The sequence below is a fragment of the Hemiscyllium ocellatum genome, chromosome 4, assembly GCF_020745735.1.
Source record: "Hemiscyllium ocellatum isolate sHemOce1 chromosome 4, sHemOce1.pat.X.cur, whole genome shotgun sequence".
NCBI lineage: Eukaryota > Metazoa > Chordata > Chondrichthyes > Orectolobiformes > Hemiscylliidae > Hemiscyllium > Hemiscyllium ocellatum.
The window spans coordinates 66,952,832-66,976,023 of record NC_083404.1 but is presented as its reverse complement, the minus strand read 5'-3'; the positions used below and the strand labels follow the sequence as shown (position 1 = coordinate 66,976,023).

Genomic DNA, 23,192 nt, shown 5'->3' with positions numbered 1-23,192 from the left:
GAATCTTATATATTTCACTATGTTCACCTTTCATTTTCCAAACCTTCAATGAATACAAGTGTAACTTAGTAAACCTCATATCATAAGGAAATACCTCCGTACCTTCCCTGGAGTGGCTTCAAGCCAATATCTTTTCCCTGAGATAAGAGGCTCAAACTTTACATAATATTCCAACTGTGGTCTCACAAGTGCCTTGTATACTTTTATCAAGACCTCCCTATTTTTAATACTCCAGTGCCTTGAAAATTGCATTTGCCTCCTCTATTTTCTGCTGAACTTACATGCGAGCTTTTTTTGGTGATTCATAAATCATACTGCACCCAGGCAACCTAAAAACGGGCTGAATTTCATCTAAGCTAAAATGGGACATCTTCACATATACTTTAAAAATAAAGAGCTTCATTCATTGTCAGCCCAAGGTCCATGTCATTCAATTTTCAGGCTGGCCCCAAAATGGGAAGCTAGTTCTCCACCTTATTTTAACATTTATATCTGGGTCCTGTGCTAGTGATATGGCTCAATGGCATTTTTGACATTAATGGGAATAGAGTGCAGGATACGCAATGTGCCCATTGGTTTGGATTTTAAGTGGCCTTGAGGGATTACTGAAAGCTGCAGCCAAATATATGAGTACAGACAGACAGACAAAGACCCCTTGGCGCATACAGCCTGTCTTTAACAAATGTGGCACCTTGTACAACACCATAAATACAGACTTCATTCCCCTCAAAAACCATGAAATTTCTTGGGAGTGGTGGAAACTAGAGAAAAATTCAGGCCAATGTAGAGAAATGTATCTGGAGAATTCCTTCTAAGTGAATGAAATTAGTCAAGGAGATCAAGATCACTCAGAATAAATAATTTCATGTAGCATCTAACCTTTTGTACAATGTAATCTCTGACCCAGTCAGAAACAAGCTCAGCTCTTGCGAGAAGGCAGTCAGTGAATCAGACACCATGTGCGAACCTGTTTCAGAAGTTCACAACCTTCTGAAATTAAACTACTTTCTTGAGCTGGCTTAAGACTTAAAATTGGGAACTGAACTTTTCCCTAACCTATGTGTTGGAACAAGCTGTCAGTAAAAGTGCAATTGATTTCTTTCATTGTCAAATAAATCCAAACAGGTCTCCCATAGGTCTATGCTTTCTTAAGGTATAGAGTCCCAGCTTGTGATAGAGTCATAGAGATGTACAGCATGGAAACAGACCCTTCAGTCCAACCCATCCATGCCGACCAGATATCCCAGCCCAATCTAGTCCCACCTGCCAGTACCCGGCCCATATCCCTCTAAACCCTTCCTATTCATATACCCATCCAAATGCCTATTAAATGTTGCAATTGTACCAGCCTCCATCACATCCTCTGGCAGCTCATTCCATACACATACCACCCTCTGCGTGAAAACGTTGCCCCTTAGGTCTCTTTTATATCTTTCCCCTCTCACCCTAAACCTATGCCCTCTAGTTCTGGACTCCCCGACCACAGGGAAAAGACTTTGTCTATTTATCCTATCCATGCCCCTCATAATTTTGTAAACCTCTATAAGGTCACCCCTCAGCAACAGAATTGAGTCAAACAGTCAGGGCAGGCAGGGACAAGGTAGGACGAATAAATTAAACTGCATTTATTTCAATGCAAGGGGCCTAACAGGGAAGGCAAATGAACTCTGGGCATGGTTAAGAACATGGGACTGGGATATTATAGCAATTACGGAGACATGGCTCAGGGATGGGCAGGGCTAGCAGCTGAATGTTCCAGGATACAAATGCTACAGGAAGGATAGAAAGGGAGGCAAAAGAGGAGGGGGAGTGGCATTTTTGATAAGGGATAGCATTACAGCTGTGCTGAGGGAGGATATTCCCAGAAATATATCCAGGGAAGTTATTTGAGTGGAACTGAAAAATAAGAAAGGGATGATCACCTTATTGGGATTGTATTATAGACCCCCCAATAGTCAAAGGGAAATTGAGAAACAAACTTGTAAGGAGGTCTCAGCTATCTGTAAGAATAATAGGGTGGTTATGGTAGGGGATTTTAACTATCCAAACATCGACTGGGACTGCCATAGTGTTAAAAGGTTTAGATGTAGAGAAATTTCTTAAGTGTGTACAAGCCAATTTTCTGATTCAGTATGTGGATGTACCTACTAGAGAAGGTGCAAAACTTGACCTACTCTTGGGAAATAAAGCAGGGTAGGTGACTGAGGTGTCAGTGGGGGACCACTTTGGGGCCAGTGACCATAATTCTATTAGATTTAAAATAATGATGGAAAAAGATAGACCAGATCTAAAAGTTGAAGTTCTAAATTGGAGAAAGGCCAATTTTGACAGTATTAGGCAAGAACTTTTGAAAGCTGTTTGGGGGCAGATGCTCGCAGGGAAAGGGACGGCTGGAAAATGGGAAGCCTTCAGAAATGTATATTTCTGTCAGGGTGAAAGGAAAGGCTAGTAGGTATAGGGAATACTGGATGACAAAAGAAATCGAGGGTTTGGTTAAGAAAAAGAAGGAAGCATATGTAAGGTATAGACAGGATAGATCGAGTGAATCCTTAGAAGAGTATAAAAGAAGTAGGAATATGGTTAAGAGGAAAATCAGGAGGGCAAAAAGGGAACATGAGATAGCTTTGGCAAATAGAGTTAAGGAGAATCCAATGAGGTTTTACAAGTACATTAACGACAAAAGGGTAACGAGGGAGAGAATGGGGCCCCTAAAAGATCAGCAAGGCGGCCTTTGTGTGGAGCCGCAGAAAATGGGAAAGATACCAAATGAGTATTTTACATCAGTATTTACTGTGGAAAGGGATATGGAAGATAGAGACTGTAGGGAAATAGATGGTGATATCTTGAAAAATGTCCAAACTACAAAGGAGGAAGTGCTGAATGTCTTGAAATGGGTAAAGGTGGACAAATCCCCAAGACCTGACCAGGTTTACCCTAGAACTCTGTGGGAAGCTAGAGACGTGATTGCTGGGCCTCTTGCTGAGATATTTGTATCATCGAAAGTCACAGATGAAGTGTTGGAAGACTGCAGGTTGGCTAACATGGTGCCACTGTTTAAGAAGGGCGGTAAGGACATGCCAGGGAACTATTGACCAGTGAGCCTGACCTCGGTGGTGGGCAAGTTGTTGGAGGGAATCCTGAGGGACAGGATGTACAGGTATTTGAAAAGGCAAGGATGATTCGGGATAGTCAACATGGCTTTGTGCGTGGGAAATCATGTCTCACAAACTTGATTGAGTTTTTTGATGAAGTAACAAAGAAGATTGTTGAGGGCAGAGCAGTAAGATGTGATCTATATGGACTTCAGAAAGGCATTCAACAAGGTTCCCAGTGGGAGATTGATTAGTAAGGTTAGATCTCATGGAATACAGGGAGAACTAGCCATTTGGATATAGAACTGGCTCAAAGGTAGAAGACAGAGGGTGGTGGTGGAGGGTTGTTTTTCAGACTGGAGGCCTGTGACCAGTGGAGTGCCACAAGGATCAGTGCTGGGTCTCTAATTTTTGTCATTTACATCAATGATTTGGATGCGAGCATAAGAGGTACAGTTAGTAAGTTTGCAGATGACACCAAAATTGGAGGTGTAGTGAACAGCGAAGAGGGTTACCTCAGATTACAACAGGATCTGGACCAGACGGGCCAATGGGCTGAGAAGTGGCAAATGGAGTTTAATTCAGATGAATGTGAAATGCTGCATTTTGGGTTGGGAAAGCAAATTTTAGCAGGACTTTTACACTTAAAGGTAAGGTCTTCGGGAGTGTTGCTGAACAAAGAGACCTTGGAGCGCTGGTTCATAGCTCCTTGAAAATGGAGTCACAGGTAAATAGGATAGTGAAGAAGGTGTTTGGTATGCTTTCCTTTATTGGTCAGAGTATTGAGTACAGGAGTTGGGAGGTTATGTTGCGGTTAAACAGGACATTGATTAGGCCACTGTTGGAATATTGTGTGCAATTCTGGTCTCCTTCCTATCGGAAAGATGTTGTGAAACTTGAAAGAGTTCAGAAAAGATTTACAAGGATGTGGCCAGGGTTGGAGGATCTGAGCTACAGGGAGAGGCTGAACAGGCTGGGGCTGGTGTTCTAGCTTGTCTCAACAAAGATGATGTGTTAAAATGGGAATGATTCTTTTGGCTATTCTCTGCATTTTCCTAACCCTTTGTGTTAGCTAATGCATGGGTGAGGAGGTGGACACTGTGAGGCTTGATCATGGCCATAGGCCATAAGACCATAAGACATAAGTGCAAAAGTAGCTTGTTCAAATCTTCTAGACTACTTTAGCATTCACTGAGATCATGGTATACTTTTCTACCTTGTCCCCCATAATCCTTGATTTGCTTACTGATTAAAAATCTATCTCGGTATTGATTGTACACAATGACCTAGCCTCAACAACCTTCAATGGTTAAAATTTCTACAGATTCACCACCCTTTGTCAGAATGAAATCCACCTAATCTCTGTTTTTAGTGGGTGACTCCTTACTCTGAGGTGATGCTCTCTGGTGCTAGACTTTCCCAGAAATGATAACAATTTTATACTTCAAAAGGTTCTCCTGTCATTCTCCTAAACTGCTAAATGTAGTGAACTTTCTCCAGACTTCCTTTGAGGCCATATAGTTCCTTAGATAAAGGGACCAAAATTGTTCACAGTCTTCGAACTTTGGTCTGACATGCGCCTTTTATAGGTTTAGCAAAACCTCCTTACTTTTAGACACCATTCCTTTTGAATTTAAAGTCAATATTCCATTTGCTTTTCATATTACTTGTTGAACTTGGATGTTTACTTATTGTGATTAATGCATGAGATTCCCAGAACAAATCTATCAGTTCTGCAGCTTTCTGCAATCTTTCCCCATTTAAATATTCAGCTCTTCCAGTCTTCCTGCCAAAGTGCAAACTTCACTTTTTCCCACATTATATTCTATCTGCAAATTTTTGCTCAATTGCTCTGTCTATATCCTTCTGCAGATTCTGTGTTACCCCCACTAATAGCCTCCCCACCTATTTTTGGGTCATACGTAAACTTCGTGACAGTACATTCATCTTCTTGCCTAAGTGATTGATAATTATTATATATAGTAAATAATTGTGACCCCGGTATCGAACCCTGCAGCAGTCCACTAGTTATAGGACAACATCCTGAAAATATCTCCTTTATTTCAGTTTTATGTCTTCTATTAGTTAACCAATCTCCTTTTCCAGGCTACAACAATACCCCAAATATCATGGGCTCTTGTTTTATTAAGTATGACGTCTGGTATTTATTGAGTGTCTTTTGGAAATTTAAATATTTTATTCATTCAGGTTTACTTTACTTACCCTCCTTGGTACTTACTCAAAGCAATAAATTTGTCAGACATGACTTTCTCTTCATGAAGCCATACCAACTCTGCTTAATCATTTTGCATTTTTATCTTTTATAACAGATTGTAACACTTCCCAATGACAGATATTAAGCTAACTAGTCTGTTTTCTATTTACCTCCTTTCCGTGAACAAGCGTGTTACTTTAGCTGTCTTCCAATTCACTGTGACATTTCCAGAGCATAAGGGTTCTTAGAAGACTACTACCAGTGTACTGACCATCTCCATACTTATTTCCTTTAGAATCCTAGGATGCATCTCACCACATCCAGGTAAGTTATCAGCCTTTAGTCTCATTAGTTTACACTAGTTTTTTTCATGTGATAGTTGTTATGTTTATTTTTTTTCTCCCATTTCCTTTAGTCCTTTTATTATTTAGTATTTTTGGAATGCTATTAATATTCTCTACTGTTAAGATTTATGAAAAGTATTTGTTCAACACCTCTAACATTTTATGACTTCCCGTTATTATTTCCTCAGCCTTGTTCTTTCAAGGCCTACTTTTACCTCTCTCTTTCTTTTTATATATTTGAAGAAGCTTTGGATGTCCATTTTTACATTACTTGCTAGTTTGCCCTCACAGTTTATTTACTCCCATCTTTTGTTGGCTTTTAAAACTTTCCCAATTCTCTGACTTATCACCAGTCACTGCCACATTCTTTATTTTTATTCTCTCAATTTGACAATGTCCTTAACTTTCTTGTTTAGTCATGGTTGGCTTATTTCATTCTTAAAATTATTTTTCCTCATTGGGATGCATCTTTGCTGTGTATCATGAATTAGTTTTTAAAGTCTATACTTGATCATTAACCGTATTTTCTGTTAAACTCTCATCCCCAGTCCGCTCCAGCCACTCTGCCCTCATTTCCATGAAATTAACCTTATTTGAGTTTAGCACTGTTGTTTCTGACAAAAGTTTATTATGCACAAACTGAAAGCTGCATTCTACCATGTAATGGTAGCTGATCACGAGGGCTTCTTTTACCAGACATCGTTTAGTAAACCTGCATCATTGCACATTACCAGATCTAAAATTGTTTTATCTCTGATTGGATCCATAATATATTGTTATTTGAAATTATCCCAAAAATGCAGTCTATAAATTATTCCCGTTGGTTATATCTGTCAACTTAATTTTGCCGACTGGTTGAAAGAGTAATGTCACCTATGATTAATGCTCTGTGTTTTTTGCATGTCCTCATTACCTTCTGATTTATTCTTTCTCCTACAGAACTCTGGTATCAGGACAAACTTGTACACTTCATCTTATAGTTAATTGTCCTGTGAAAGGAACCCGACAACCTATTAAAAAAAAGAATAAACTGCAGGTGCTGTAAATCAGAAACCTGCTGAGCATTTCCAGCAATGTCTGTTTTTGTTTTCAACACCTTATTACTTTGCAACATTTTTCATTTTATAGATCTATGCATCAGAATATCAGATGTTGTACCTTTGATCCATGATAGCCACAGGAGGTGAGATTTTTCTTAGTGGGAGAAAGTGAGGACTGCAGATGCTGGAGATCAGAGCTGAAAAATGTGTTGTTGGAAAAGCGCAGCAGGTCAGGCAGCATCCAAGGAGCAGGAGAATCGATGTTTCGGGCATAAGCCCTTCATTCCTGAAGAAGGGCTTATGCCCGAAACGTCGATTCTCCTGCTCCTTGGATGCTGCCTGACCTGTTGTGCTTTTCCAGCAACGAATTTTTCTTAGTGAATATTATTAGTGATATTACATCAGCTGAAATTCACAAAATGCTGTGATTTATTTCACATTTTGTGGTGTGTGTACTGGGACCAACACAGCCTGTTGGTTGGAAAACATCTGAATGTTAATTTGGAAATTGAGAATTTAGATTAGTAATTTTTGAGAAGATTTGTAGCTCAGATTGATGTTAAGTATGTAAGTAAGCTTGCTGAGCTGAAAGGTCTGTTTTCAGACCTTTTGTCACCATGACTAGGAAACAGAGTCTCCCGTGAAGCACTGGTGGTATGTCCAGCCTCTCTATTTATAGCTATTGGCTTCTTAAGGTGGGTGATGTCATTTCTGGTACTTTTTTTCAAAGGAAGGTAGATGGGATCTAAGTTGATGTGTTTATTGATGGAGTTCTAGTTAGAATGCCATGTCTCTAAGAATTCATGCGTATGTCTTTGTTTCACCAGTGCTAGGGTGTGTGTGTTGTCCCAGTCAAAGTGGTGTCCTTCTTTGCCTGTATGTATGGAAACTAGTGAGAATGGGTCGTGTATTTTGGTGGCTTGTTGGTGTTCGTGTATTCTGGTGACAAGTTTCCTGCTTGTTTGTCCGGTGTAGTTTTTTTTACAGTTCTTGCATGGTATTTTGTAAATGATGTTAGTTTTATTAGTAGTATCTTTAGCTTTCGCTCAGAAAAGGAGATTCTGGTTTGTGGGTTCATGTTCTATGTTGTGTTGCAGTAGGTTTTCCTGAAAACAAAACATGATTTCTGACTTAAATGAAATCAGTTTAAATTTGATTCAACATTAAAGCCAGAAATTGCTTTGAAATGACTGAGATGTGATTATGAAATAAGAACCTTCAAAGATTCGATTCAGTTTAGCTACAACCATATTCAGCAGTGATCTCGATTACACTTGTTATTCTCCCAGATGGTGCACTCAAATGTCATTCCGGCGACAGGATGAAGAAGTGTTGACTTATTTTTGTCTACCAGTGGGAATAATATCAGCTGAACACATGCCTTTTGACTTTTAAATGGAAGTAACTTCACTGTGAATCAATTTAAAAAAAGAGCATGAGAGTGCGCAGGAGAATATTTTCACAGAGGCCGAGAAGGTGTGTGCAGGACTTGATGGTCTTTTTGTTGAATGATCTTTAATGTTTTAATGATTCCTTTTATGCCAAGTCTAAATTGCAAAGCATCACTGATAACCTTCTCAAATCATGCAACATTTGCTGTTTTATTCAGCATTCGTCCACAGAAGTATGGCCCAACTGCCAGAGATATTGTGCACATTGATAACATCATTTCAAAGGCATTTGGACAGACAAATAAACAGGCAAGGAATAGAGAGACATGGATCATGCACATGCAGAAGGGATTAGTTTAGACTGATATTATGGTCAGCACCAGCATGGTGGGTTGAAGGGCCTGTTTCTGTGCTGTACTTTCTATATTCTGTGTTAACAGCACTGGTTAGCATACACTTTTAGTTCATCATTTAAGCTGTTTTACTCATACATGTGGATGTGGATGTGGATATCACTGTGACTACCAGCTTCCATTCCTCATCCCAAATTGCTTTTAAGAAGGTGGAGGGTAAGCTGCCTTCTTGAACAGTTGCTGTCGACAGTTGCTGCAAATCCAGTAACAATACTGTTAGGTAGGGAGTTCTGGCATTTTGATCTAGCAACAATGAGAGAACAATGATATATTTTGTTGCATATTTTGTGTTGTGAGTGTGTGTTTTAAAGTCAATTTTAGTGGTGCAGGTGTTCCTTAGCAGCTGATCTTCTTGCTGCTCTGGGTGATACAGGTTGAGTATTTGGGAGATGCTGTCGAAGCAGCTTGGGTGAGTTGCTGCAGTACACCTTGCAAAAGGTATGCTGCTGCCACTGAGCCTCAGCAATACATGGGCTGAATGTTCATAGAGTGCATTAGGGATAGTTTCCTAGAGCAATATGTCATGCAGCCAATCAGGAACAGGTAGTGAATTAAGTTTAATTAATACCTCTGAGTAAAAAAAGTAGTGAGCATAACACAATCAAATTTAGCATTCAGTTTGAGTGCAAAATTTGGATCAGAAACAATTGTGTTTAACTTAATTGAAAGAAATCAACATGAAGCAAGGATAGAGTTAGCTTAAGAGGACTGGGCAGATAGCAGGACAGACAGTGAGCAAACAGTTGTGGATATTTAGGTGAGTAATTCATGACTCTGATAAAAGTATGGAGAAAAGGTTTCTAAGACAGGGATAAACCAACCATTGCTAATGGAATGCTAAAGTGTGAAATTGAAAAACACATAAGGAGGCCGAGGTCAGTAATAATCCCCAAGACTAGGATAAATCAGAATCCAGCAAAAGAGGTCTAAAAAAGATAATAAAGAGAGAGAAAATAAACTATGAGGGCATACTAGCATGGAATGTAAAAACTGACAAGAAGAGCTTTTTTAAAGACATAAAATAGAAGAGAGAGATCAAAATGAACATAAGCCCCTTAGAAAATAAATCTGAGGAAATAGTTATGGGGACAATTAAATGGCAAAGGAATCAAACAGATATTTTGCATTGTTCTTTACAATGAAAAATACTTCAAACATTCCATAAATACTAAAATGTAAGAACCATGAATTAAGTACCATCATCATCATGATGAAAGAAGTGGTGTTAGAAAAACTAATGGGGCTAAACTTAGTTAAGTCCCTTGATTCTGATGGCTTGTACCTGACAATCCTAAAAGATGTAACAGAAAAATAGAGGATGCATTAGTTGTAATTTTCGAAAAATCCCTGGATTCTGGAGAAGTACCAGAGGACTGGATAACTGCTAATAGAGTCATAGAGTTATAGAACTTTACAGCATGGAAACAGACCCTTCAGTCCAACATGTTTAGATATCCTAAATTAACCAACTTCCACTTGCCAGCATTTGGCCCATTTCCCTGTAAACCCCTTCTATACATATACCCATCCAGATGCCTTTTAAATGTTGTAATTGTACCAGCATCCACCACTTCCTCTGACAGCTCATTCCATACACACACTACCCTCTGCATGAAAAAAATTTCCCCTTAGGTCCTTTTTAAATCTTTTCCCTCTCACCTTAAAGCTATGTCTTCTAGTTTTGGGCTCTCCCACAAGGGAAAAGACTTTTGGCCATTCAGATTAGCAATGCCCCTCATGATTTCATAAATCTCTATCAGGTTACCCCTCAGCCTCCAATGCTCTGGGGAAAAATGCCCTCGCCCATTCAGCCTCTTCTTTGGCTCAAACTCTCCAATCCTTGCAGTATCCTTATAAATCTTTTCTGAACCCTTTCAAGTTTCACAAAATCCTTCCTATAGCAAAGTGAAAAATCACACAACACTAGGTTATAGTCTAACAGGTTTATTTCGAAGCACTAGCTTTCGAGGCATTGCCTCTTCATCAGATGGTTGTGGAACATGACCACAGGACACAGAATTTACAGGAAGAGGGTTACAGTGTCATGGAGTTGTAATGATATATTAAAGAACTTTAGTTAAAAATCACACAACACCAGGTTATTGTTCTTAAACAAATTTAGATTAAGTCTTTCACCTTTTAGAATGGGATATGGTGGTTTAAGATCATTAATATGTAAATCCCAGAATTACATTCTCAAGGTGGCGTCAAGATTAATGTAGTGCTGGAAAAGCACAGCAGGTCAGGCAGCATCCAAGAAGCAGGAAAATAGACATTTCGGTCAAAAGCCCTTCCTCTCAAGGTGTCATCTGCTTATCTAATAATAGGTGTTACCTCAGCTCAGACAATACATTAAATGTGTGAAGGTAAAGCCTGGACCAATGTTGAGTCAATTCTATTTCTAAAGTGGAGCTTACAGAATCTTACATGGATTTATGTGGTTTTTGAGTAAAATAAAATGTAATTCTGCAAAATCAAATTTACCCCATAAATTTATATGTACACACGTGTAGGAGAGACAGAGTGGGCATGTATGTGAGTGTGTGCATGTGAAACAGTGTGTGTAAGCTTGGTCAAGTATGTGCATAAGTGTGATGGGGTATAACCTTGGGAGAGGGTGTGTGCATGGGAGTGAGTGCAGGGTGTGTGTGTGTGTGTGTGTGTGTGTGTGTGTGTGTGTGTGTGAAAAAGAGAGTGAGTGTATAGTACAGTGGGATCACCTGTAGTATGACATGAACCCAAGGTTCCAGTTGATTCCTTCCCCATGGGTATCCAACTTGGCTATCAGTCTCTGCTCGGTCACTTTGCATTGTTGTTTGTCCCAAAATATACCTAGGAGGATGGTCACCTGGTGGTCCGAAGCCAAATGTCCCAGACTGCTGAAGTGTTCCCCAACTGGGAGGGAACACTCCTGTCTGGTGATCATTGCATGGTGTCCATTCATCATTGTCACAGCGATTGTCCAGCCTCGCCAATGTACCAAGCCTCAGGGTTTCCCTGCCTGCAGTGTATGAGATAGACAAAATTGGCCGAGTCACATCAGTACCAGCTGAGTACATAGCGGGTGGAGTCCCCACGTGTAATGGTAGAATTTGTGTCGATACACTGACACATATTGTAGTGGCTGCCATCACAGGGTTGCATGGTGTTGAGATCGATGTTATCTTGAAGGCTGCACAGTTTGCTGTGAACAATGATCTGTTTGACATTTAGTGGTTGTTTAAAGGTGAGACGTGGTGGCATAGGGAAGGTCTTAGCAAGGCATTCGTCCTCATCAATAATGTGTTAAAGGCCGCGAAGAATATCACGTAGTCTTTCAGTGTGCACATGCACACATATAGGCTTATGGAGTGAATTTGTATTTGCAGAATTACATTTTATTTTGCTCAAAAACTGCATAAATCCATGTAAGATTCTGTAAACTCCACTTTGGAAATAGAATTGCCTCAACACTGGTACAGACTTTACCTTCGCACATTTAATGCATTGTCTGAACTAAGATAACATCTATTATTAGATAAGCTGACACCACCTTGAGAATGTAATTCTGGGATTTACATTTTAAAGAACCTAAATCACCATATCCCATCCTAAAAGATAAAAGACTTAATCTAAATTTGTTTAAGAACTATAACCTGGTGTGTGATTTTTTAACTGAAGTTGTTTAAGATATCATTACAACTCCATGACACTGTAACTCTTTTGCCATATGGTCATGCTCCCCAACCACCTGATGAAGAGGCAGTGCATCGAAAGCTAGTGCTTCCAAATAAGCCTGTTGGACTATAACCCAGTGTTGTGTGATTTTTAACTTTGTCCACCCCAGTCCAGCATCGGCACCTCCAAATCATCCTTCCTATATCAGGGAGACCAGGACTGCACGCAGTATTCCAAAAGTGGCCTAACGAATGTCCTATACAGCAGCAATATGACTTTCCAACTCCTACACTCAATGCTCTGACCAACAAATGCAAGTATACCAAATGCCTTCTTCACTATCCTGTCTGGAACTCCACTTTCAAGGAACAATGAACATGCACTCCAAGGTCTTTTTGTTTGGCAATATTCCCCAGGACCTTACCATTAAGTGTATAAGACCTGCTCTGATTTGTCTTTCCAAAATGCAGCACCTCACATTTATCTAAATTAAACTCAGTCTGCCATTCCTCGGCTCATTGGCCCATCTAATCAAGGTCCCATTGTACTCTGAGGTAACCTTCTTTGTTGTCCACTACACCTCCAATTTTGATGTCATCTATGAACTTACTAACCATACCTCCTATGTTCCTATCCAAATAATTTATATAAATGATGAAAAGAAATGGACCCAGCACTGATCATTGTGCTATGCTGCTGGTTAGAGGCCTCCAGTCTGAAAAGCAACCCTCCTGCCGTTTTCTACCTTTGAGCCAGTTCTTTATCCCTATAGGTGGTTCTCCCTATATTCTGTGACAACTCTATTCAAAAAGGAATGGAAGTAAAATGCAGGAATCTATAGGCAGATTAACTTAACATCTTTTGTTTGAAAAGTATTGGAAACAATTATTAAAGAAGCAATAGCAGAACATTTGAAAATCATAAAGAAATGAAGCAGTTCATATAACTTCACCAAAGGGAAATCATGTCTAATTTATTAGGGTTTTTGACAAAGTCTCAACCACGTGGACCGAGGGGAACCAGTAGATGTGTTGTATTTCAACTTCCAGAAGGCATTCTGGAACAAGATACGTCACAAAATCTTAAGTCAAAAGATGCTTGAAAGAAGGGTCACTGGACTCGAAGCATTAACTCTGCTTTGTCTCCACTGATGCTATGATGTGGAGGTGCCGGTGTTGGACTGGAGTGAACAAAGTTAAAAATCACTTGACACCAGGTTATAGTCCAACAGGTTTATTTGGAAGTACAGTTTATTTCTGAGCTCTGCTCTTTTGTCAGGTAGCTAGTCTTTGGAAGTACAAGCTTTCCAAGTGCTGCTGCTTCGTCAGGTAGCTACCTACCTGATGCAGGAGCGACTGTCCAAAAACTTGTACTTTCAAACACTAACTACCTGACAAAGGAGCAGAGCTCTGAAATAAACTGTACTTCCAAATAAACGTGTTGGACTATAACCTGGAGTTGTGTAATTTTTAACTTTGTCCACTGATGTTGCCAGACCTGCTGAATTTCTCCAGCAATTTTCATTCTTGCTTTTATGTTCAATTCATTTTGCAATGAAGGACAACATGTCAATAGCCATTTTATGACTTCTGTACCTGTATAATATGTTTCTGTGACTCAGGCTCTAACACACCAAGATCATTCTGCAGATCAGACCTTGACATATTGTTGACATTTTCCCACAATAATTCCATCTGATAGATTTTCTGTTCTCCTACTCATCCAATCTATATTGGTCTGTAACTCCTCATATTCCATTAATAACATTCTTTCTTAACTATAGAACATAGAGCTGAATAGCACAGGAATGGGCCCTGTCTTTGTAGGGGAATTGGTCTGGGTGGGTTACTCTTCGGAGAGTTGGTGTGGACTTGTTGGACCAAATGGCCTGTTTTCACACTGTATGGAATCTATGATTTTGTGTCATCTGAAGTTTTACCTTCTATGTCTTTACTACCCTCATTTAAGTAATTGACATAAATAGTAAAAAGTGTACTTTTCTGAAGGACGTCATTCATCATCTCCTATCAATCAGTAAAAGATCTATATTTGCGAACTATCTGTTTCTTGCCAGCCAACCACTCTCTAGTCTGAATGAACTTTTCCTGAATCTAGTTAATTTTGTAAGCATAAGACCAACTCATCTGCTATTTCATTAACATCTTCCGTTAAGACCTTAGGAGGAAATTCATCTGGACCCAGGCACTTGTCAACTTGCAGCTCCATTAGTTTGCTCAATACCACTTTTCTGGTGATTATAATGTTACCAAGTTTTAGTTTCTTTTTTGAATCTCTTGATTTGGAGCTCTTATTCAAAGATTTTTTGTTCCTCTATTGTGAATTCAGAACATTCCATCTGCTACTTTCCTATTATCTGTTAATAACACCCCATTATCAGTCTCAGAAGAATCAATAAGAATTTACAAGGATGTTACCAAGACTGGAATATTTGAGTTATAAGGAGAGGCTGGATATGATCATTTCCCTGGAGTGTAGGAGGCTGAGGGGTGACTTATAGAGGTTTATAAAATGGTGGGGGCATAGATAAAGTGTGGGCATAGGTTTAAGGTGAGAGGGGAAAGTTTTTTAAAAGGGACCTGAGCAGCAACTTTTTCATTTAGAGGGTGGTGCATATATGGAACCAAGCTGCCAGAGTAACTGTCAAGGTGAGTAAAATTAAAAGACATTTAGACAGGTACTGGATAGGAACGTTTTACAGAGATATGGGTCAAACATAGGCAATTGGAATTAGTTCAGATTAGTAAACCTGGTTGTCATGGCCGAGTTGAGCCAAAAGACCTGTTTCTGTGCTCTGTCTCTCCATGATCTTGGTGATGGCGATGGTATTTAATTACTTTCCCACATTCTTTATATTAATGTAATGTCTGAAGTATCTTCCACTGTGATGACTGATGCAAAACATCTCTTTATTTCCTCTGCAATTTCCATGATCCTCATGACTTCCTCCTCAGATTCATTTCTTAAGGGGCTAAAGTTCACTTTGACCTCTACCTTCATTTTTACAAGTTTAAAGAAGGTCCTATTGTCAGTTTTTCCATTCTTCACTAGTTTGCCCTTATCGTTAGTCTTCTCTTTCTTTATTACCTTTTTGGTCCTCTTTGCTGGATTCGGATCTTATCCCAGGCCTTGGGGCTATCACTGACTTTAACCTCCTTATATGCATTTTCTTTCAACTTTATACTCTCCTTAACTTGCCTGGTTAGTCATATTTTGTTTATCCCTTTCTTAAAGTATTTTCTCCATACTGGTATGTATTTTGCTGAAATTTACCCCCTTAAATACCTGATGCTCTAATTTCGTCCTCCAGATTAACTTTTACTCTTTTCTATATATTCTGACTAATCATCTGACCTGCCATTCATCTTTGCAAATATGTTGATTTTTCCTTAAGTTTGATGCTTTCCCTTACTTCTTTAGTAAGGATGGCGACTCCTCCCATCAGAATTTTTCTTGATCGTAAAATATGCTTATTCTGAGATTTCTAAGCTATCCCCTGAATTGTCTACCACAACTTCTTTACTGATCTATCCCCTAACCTTGAATGCTAGTTCACCAGTTAACTTAACTTTCATACCCACACAGTTGCCCTAAGTTAGATTTAAAATACTGGTCTTATACTGAAAGGTTTCCCTTTCAAATGGATGTAAAATTCAATTATATTGTGATTGTTGCTTCTTTGAGGTCATTACTTTAAGTAGTCTCACTACACAATATCAACTGTAATATAACCTATTCTCTGGTTGATTCCAGAATACGTCACTCAAGGAAACTATCTTAAAAACATTAATGGACTCCTCATCCAGGCTATGAATGCCATTTTGATTTTTCCAGTTTTAATATAGTGTAAAATCACCCGTGATTATTTGCCCTCCCTTTATCACAACTATCCAATACTTATACATGTATAATTAGACCTACATTATGGCCGCTATTACAGGACTGTAGACCATTCCCACTAATGATATTTTTCCCTTACTATTCCTCATCTCCACCCAACTGATTCTAGATCCTGATCTCCTGTACTAAGGTCATCTCCAACTATTGCACCAATGTCACCCATGATTAATAGTGCTATCCCTTCACCTTAATCTATATTCCCCTCAATATTTAGGATCCAGTCTTTGTCATCCTTGTTTTGATTTGATTTATTATTGTCAGATGTACCTGGGTACAGTGAATTGTTTTGCTTTGTGTTTACTTCAGGCAGAATATATAATACAATATGGTTTAGGGTAATAGAACAGAGTGAAGACTACAATGTTATTGCTGCAGAGAACATGCACAAAGGATGAGATCAATATTAAATTTAAAATTTGAGAGGTCCATTGAGAAATCTAATAACAGCAGCGAAGAAATTGTTCCTTAATCTTTTGGTATGTGTGTTTAAGGTTTTGCATCTTCTGCAAACAGAAGAGGTTGGTAGAGATTATAACTGGGGTAGGAAGGGTCTTTGACTATGTTGGTTGCCTTCAGAAGGCAGCGAGAAGTATAGGTGGAGTCAATGGATGGAAGGTTGGCTTGCATGATGGATTGGGCTGTGTTCACAACTATCAATAGCTTCTTATGGTTCTGGGCAGAGCAGTTGCCATAATGGCTATCAGATCATAATTACTTACTTCAACGTGGGCCATCAATTTGTTTACTTTGTTATGAATGCTATGTGCATTCAAATAGTTTTGCTTCTTTAACACATTGACAGAGCCTCTATTTATTCCAGCATTTTCTGCTTCAGTTGGAAATGCTGTGCATAAAGATAATGGAAAATAGACAGCAGTCAACTTTTCAAGTAGGTCAGGATAGAACTTTCTGAAAGGGATGGAATTGATTGTGAAAAATTGGGGGAAAAAAAGCACTGGACACTATTTACCTCTCAACCTGAGTAACTTTACCAAAAGAAAAAAGATATAACAAGAAAACTGAGCTAGCAATTTACCACCTATCAAGACCACTTTCACTCTAGCATTGTCTGAAACTGTTATCTGATGACAGGTCATAACCTGCAACATTAACTCTGTTCCTCACTCCACAGAAACTGCAAAGCCTACTGATTGCTTACAGTCTTTTTCTCTTCTTATCTCAGGTTTCCTACAACTGCAGTATTTGGCTTTTGAAAATATGAGGTTTCAAATTTTAACTTACTGCCTTGGTGTGGCATTGTCTTTGCAGACTGACCACTTGTTATATAAGCAATGTGAAGAGCCTTCCCATTTGTATTGAACAATTACTGCCTGGATCACTATGAGGGGATTTAAATCCCTGAATTTGTTAAAAACAACAACAGCCTGTGACAAACAAAATTCAAGAAATTCAAATATTGTTGTGGAAAAGTAAATCTCATATGCCAGTCAGGTTGTTTGAATAAAGAATGCTGCTCTGAAACAGGTGAAAAGGCTTAAAAACTCAACATATATTATTCAAACTGATTTAAAAGTGACATGGTAAGTAGATGATATGTTGCTGCCTGATATTACACTCAACTCACCAATAACAGCAGTAACATTTCCTTTATTCTGTGTTTTCAGTGTGACATGGGTCATATATTATTCAAAGGCTGGTACAAGTAACAATGGTGCAATCACGGCTTCCCTTTCTCTGGACCAGAGTCAGAATTTGAGTCCCATGCCAGGATTTGTGGCCATTGAATGTGTGCCTGTAATGTGGCCAAACAGGCTGCTCGCTAGCCTGTATATCCTTCCAATTTGCCTGATAATCCCTTGGTAAGAACATGACAGTCCCTTGCTCTGTATTCCTGCAGGGGGCAGTGGCAGATCATGACAGTGTTTTGCCCATAGGCATGGACCAATCAAATGAAAACCCATTGCCTCATCCTCTAACAGATAGACCATGAGTTTACCATAATGTTAAAAGGGATTCCTCAAACTCCAGATTGATCATTCTCCCTGATACATGACCTAGACCATGTCTTGTTCTGTCTCACGGTTTCCCTGAACTTACAGAGGTCTCTCTATCCTCTGTTCTGTCTCTCTCCCCTCTCTCAGCCTCTCTTTCTGTGCATCTCCCTCTGCCTGTTTCTCTGTCTCCCTCTCCCTTCTCCATTTTTGTCTTTCACTCTGAATATGTTTCTCTGTCTCCCTCTCCCTTCTCCATTTCTGTCTTTCACTCTGAATATGTTTCTCTGACTCTCTCTCTCTCTCTCTCACTCTCTTTATCTCTCCCCATCTTGGGTGCTCATGACTGCCATCCTTTCCATTCCTCCACATCCTCTAACACAATGACTGTAGTTCAACTGTGAATTATAAGCTGCCCCCTTTTATTGCCAGTGCATTTGCTTTCTGAGTTGGAGTCATTCAGAATAAAGCCAGAACTGAGTGTCCAGGTGACAATTTGGCCAGTTATTCTGAGCTGTGTGCTATCTCAATTACGGGGAAGTTAATTGCAACATGAATAGAAGACACCATGACAAATTGTTTAAAGTGCCTGGTTACTGTGGCAACACCATTAGTCAGGTCCCAAGAGCTCTCATGCTACAGTCCAACCTCCCTCTTCCTGGTATTAATTCCAGCATTGTTTGAAAGTAGCAGGGTGTGTGGGTGCAGATCTGCAGGAAAGGGTGTCAGTGTTCCCTTTCATCTCATTATGTTGAACAAGATTCCTGGAAAGAATATTGTGCAAAACATGACTACAAACCCGAAATGCTGCACTGACCCATTGCAGTTTTCAACTGTTGTCAAGAATGGCGGTTTAATCCAGAATGATTGCCCTAGGCCATGTGCCAGGGAGAGGGGACAGTCTGGAGTTTGAGGAATCCCTTTTAACATTATGGTCTGTCTGGGGATGAGGCCATGGGGCTCCATTGGATTGGTCCATGCCTATGGGCAAAGCTGAGCTTTTCCAGCAATTTCTGTTTGTTTTTCATTTACGGCATCCGCAGTTCTTTCGGTTTCTATAGGAGCAAGATAGAAACAGATACACACAAAAAGACACAGAGGGATCCAGAAGGAGAGAGACAGAGAGCTGTCTTGTGAAAACCTCAACTGAAAGGACGCCAGGAGCTGCGAGCCACATCTACTCGGGCTGCTCTTGAATTGCATGGCGCGCCGGTTTGAAGTGATTTAAACACCCATCTGAAAAGATAAATGTAGACAGATGCCCTTCTCCACACCATCCCCTCTTAAACACTGCGATTATACTTACTGGAATACACATGCTCCGCGCCTTTCTCTAGAGCACTGGGCTCACTAGTCAGGCTGCTGCAGCCGTTGGCAATGCCCGGCAGAGGAGCCTCTGTGTCGGTGTTAGTCAGCCACGTTGACTCGGTTTCCCTCGTCCAACTCTCGTAGTACCTGGGCTCGATGGTATCAGCACGGCTACCTCCACAGCCCATTCCTTCCGCTCGAAGGCGTGGATCGCAGCTGGAAAGCACCCTCCGCACAGCCACTCAGTTTACTCAGCATCCAGTGTTTGCACAACAAGCCGGCCCACTTCAAAACCAAAGGGAATCATCACCGCTAGCTGTGTGTGTGTGTCTGGATGCTCTCATGAGATCCCCACACCTCCCACACTCTCACCGGGGTGGGGAAAAAATCCTGACGTCAAGGGCACTGTGCTCAGTAAGTCCCGCACCTTTTAATTCTTCGACCAAAACGCCACACTGACCATCCCAGTTTCGTGAAAACGCTAACCAAGGCTGGCACTTACTGCAAATTATGAACCAGCCGTGAGCAAAGACAAGGCTGCTGGAAATACAAAGTCCTTGGTGAAACTGCTAGACGTCAATTTCCAGGGATGCTGAAAGCTGGCTATTGCGTGTTGGCTTCAACGTCCCTTATCATATGTTGGAATCGAATTTATTCGCAATTATGCGATCGCCCACCCTGCACCAAGAATGCAGCACTGTATATAGTTGCTGCTCCAGGACTGCGGTGGTGCTTCTGCGTTGTAATGATCAATATATCTAGATTTCAAACCCGTTTCAACAATGGAAATGTGAAAGCACTAGGATGTGACGAAGGCGATAGTGGTAATATCACCGGACTAGTAATGCTGAGCTCTCGATTAATGCTTTATCGACGGGTTCAAATTTCCACCACTAGTATAAATTAACGATTCAATTGTAGTAGTTATGTGGGAATACATAATCTATAGGATGAAAAAGTAAGTCTATTATGGTCACAGCCAAACTATCTTATGCCAAAAAAATCTCATGCGCCTCTAATGCTCTTCTGCTTTTGTTCGGCACAACATCGTGGGCCTGTTCTGTGCTGTATTGTTCTATGTTCTATGCTTTTCTTCAGTCCATGTAACTCGGGACCCACAGCAATGTGGTTAACTCTGAAACAGGCAAACCACTAAGTTCAAGGGCACCAATGGGTGGGCAAAAATGCTGGTATTGCCAATGACCCCCACAGGCCTTGAAAGAATTTTGAAAACATGTTTGGAAATTTAGAATGATGCATCACAGGTCTCGTTTCTCCCCAGCGCTCTGTTTCTGATTGGAGTAGCATTACTAAGGGAAGTCATTGAACAAGACAAGTGAAGACACACTTAGGAGTTGCCTGGGGAGGCGCAAATCATGTGGGATGCCCTCATGTGGAGACTAAGTGGGCGAATTGGAAAAATACAGATGGGGATTTGAGAGATAAGACCATAGATTAACCTATAATGAATGCAACTATAAGTCAGAGCCCGGAATACTAGAATTACCTTTAGTATCAATATTTAATATGAAAGTCTAATAAATCGAACTTTATTGTTTGAACTTGAGTCTGAAACCCACAATTCATTATGAACCATCTTTGCATTTCAGCATGCTTTGGTTTTGTTCACCACAATAGTTCTTCATTGTTGGTTGTATTTGAGAGTGTCATCAAGCTCAAACAGTAGATAAAGTTCTCTAGTCCATAATGGATTGTGGGTTCTAGCCTCAAGTTCAAACAGTAGGCAGAGTTTTCCACCAATGTGGTGTCAGGATGTTGGTGCAATTCATACAGCCAATCTCCTACCCATGGACAAAAGAAGGTGGAGTCAATGTCAAGGTATACTTACTCCCCACCCCCTCCAGGAAACAATAGGCCAGTTATTTTAACATCTTTCATTGGGAAGTTCTTAGAATCTATTATTGAAGAAGGACATTTGGAGAGTTAAAACATAATCCAAGAGAGTTAGTATGGTTTTATGAAGTGTAAATCATGTTTGACAAATTTGCTCGTGCTCCTTGAAGGTATAATAAACAAAGTGGGTAAATGAGGATGCTGCAAATGTAACACATCTGGGCTTTCAGAAAGCATTTGACCAAATGCCACACAAAACTTTAATACACAAGATTGAATCATATAGAGTTAGGGATAATTTATTGGCTTGACTAGAGGCTTAGCTAACCAACAGAAAGCAGAGATTCAGTATAAATGGGCCTTTTTCCTGATTGACAAGATGTAATTAATTGTCCATCATGGGGTTTGGTCCATGGGCTCCAATCATTTATAATCTATGTTAATGGTATGGATGCGAGGTTAGAACGTATAAGAGCCGAATTTACTGATGATACTAAAACAGGTAGGAAAGTAAGTTGCAACAAAGAAATAAGACATTTACAAATAATGTAGTTAGGTTAGGTGAATGGATCAAAATCTGACAGATGGAGTTTAGTAGATGAATGTGAACTTAACCATTTTGATTAGAAGAATAGAAAGACAATTTCTTATCTAAATGGGGAGAAACTTCACAGTGTTTTGATGCAGAAGGATCTGGTGTCCTCATGCATGAATTGGGGAGAAGGCAGAAGAATGGGACTGAAAAATATATCAGCCATGATTAATGGGCTGATTGGCCTAATTCTGCTTGTATATCTTATGATTTTACAGTTTAATCACAGAAAATAGTATACAGGTACATCACACAAAGGAATTTTGGCATTGATTTCGAATGGAATGGAAGGGAAATGTAGGGAAATGTTGCTGCAGATGTGCAAGACATTAGTGAGACGGCACCTGGGGTATTTTGTACAGTATTGGTTTCCCTACTTGAGGAGAGATGTAGTTATAGTGGAGGCAGTTCAGAGAACGTTCACAAGATTGATTTCTGAGATATGAGGTTTGTCTGATGAAGAGAGACTGAATAGTTTATACGTATACTCTCTTGAGTCTAGAAACATTAGGGGAAGTCTAATCAAAGTATATAAGATACTAAAGGGGCTTAACAAAGTTGATGTGGAGAGGATGTTTCCTCTTTTGGGGTAATCTAGAATGAGGTCACAGGTTGGTTTATGGGGTAGCAGATTTAAAACAGGGCTGAGGAGAGATTATTTCTCTCAAAGGTTTGTGTATCTGTGGAATTTACTACTCAGAGTGTGTTGGATGCTGTGACCTTGAGTAAGTTTAAGGATGAGATAGACAGATTTTTAATTAGTAATCCATTAAAGGGTTATGGAGACTGGGCAGCAAAGTAGAGATGAGCCAAGATGAGATCAGAAATGAGGAGGCTCAAAGGGCTGTGTTGCCTACTCCTGCATCCAGTGTTTACATTGCTCTGGATGTTTTGCTAGAGCTCCTTGATGTCAACTCTAGCAAATGTGTGTGTGGGTGGGATGCTCTCCAGAGAATTGGTGTGGACTTGTTGGGTCAACTGGCCTGTTTCCACATTGTGAGGATTCTAAGCGTCTTAATAAAGATTGGACAAACCATGTTCACTGTAATAATGCGGAGAATGGGTTCATGGAGGACATGTTCACATGTACAGGATAGATTTCTCCAACAATTATGTCAAGGATCTAATTAAAGGAATGGTTAGTTTTGATCAACTTTAATGTTGTACCCTATAAGGATGGAACTCTGGCAGTTTTAGCTGGTCTGGCCTACGTGTCTCTCAAAACCCAAAGTCAGAGCTGCCTTCTGCTAATTTTGTCAGTGGGACCCACATGCTGTGAATGAGTTATAACCTGAAACAAAGCAGTCTCAATGGAAAAGTGACCAAAATATGATAAAACTTTACATTGAGTCAGACGTTTATTTATCCTAAGATGCAACTGTTGCTGGCTGGACCCTAATTTGAGAAGATGGGGTG

General features: G+C 39.9%; 1 protein-coding gene across 1 annotated transcript in view; it reads right to left on the bottom strand.

The window, feature by feature from the left end:
- LOC132815407 (brain and acute leukemia cytoplasmic protein-like) overlaps positions 1-19,678 on the bottom strand; it is a 40,640-nt gene extending 20,962 nt beyond the window's left edge. Inside the window, exon 1 of the mRNA XM_060824308.1 lies at positions 19,329-19,678. Within this exon, the coding sequence (XP_060680291.1) occupies positions 19,329-19,518 (190 nt within the window). The 5' untranslated portion in view covers positions 19,519-19,678. The remainder of the gene's footprint in view (positions 1-19,328) is intronic.
- Between the last annotated feature and the right edge of the window lie 3,514 nt (positions 19,679-23,192).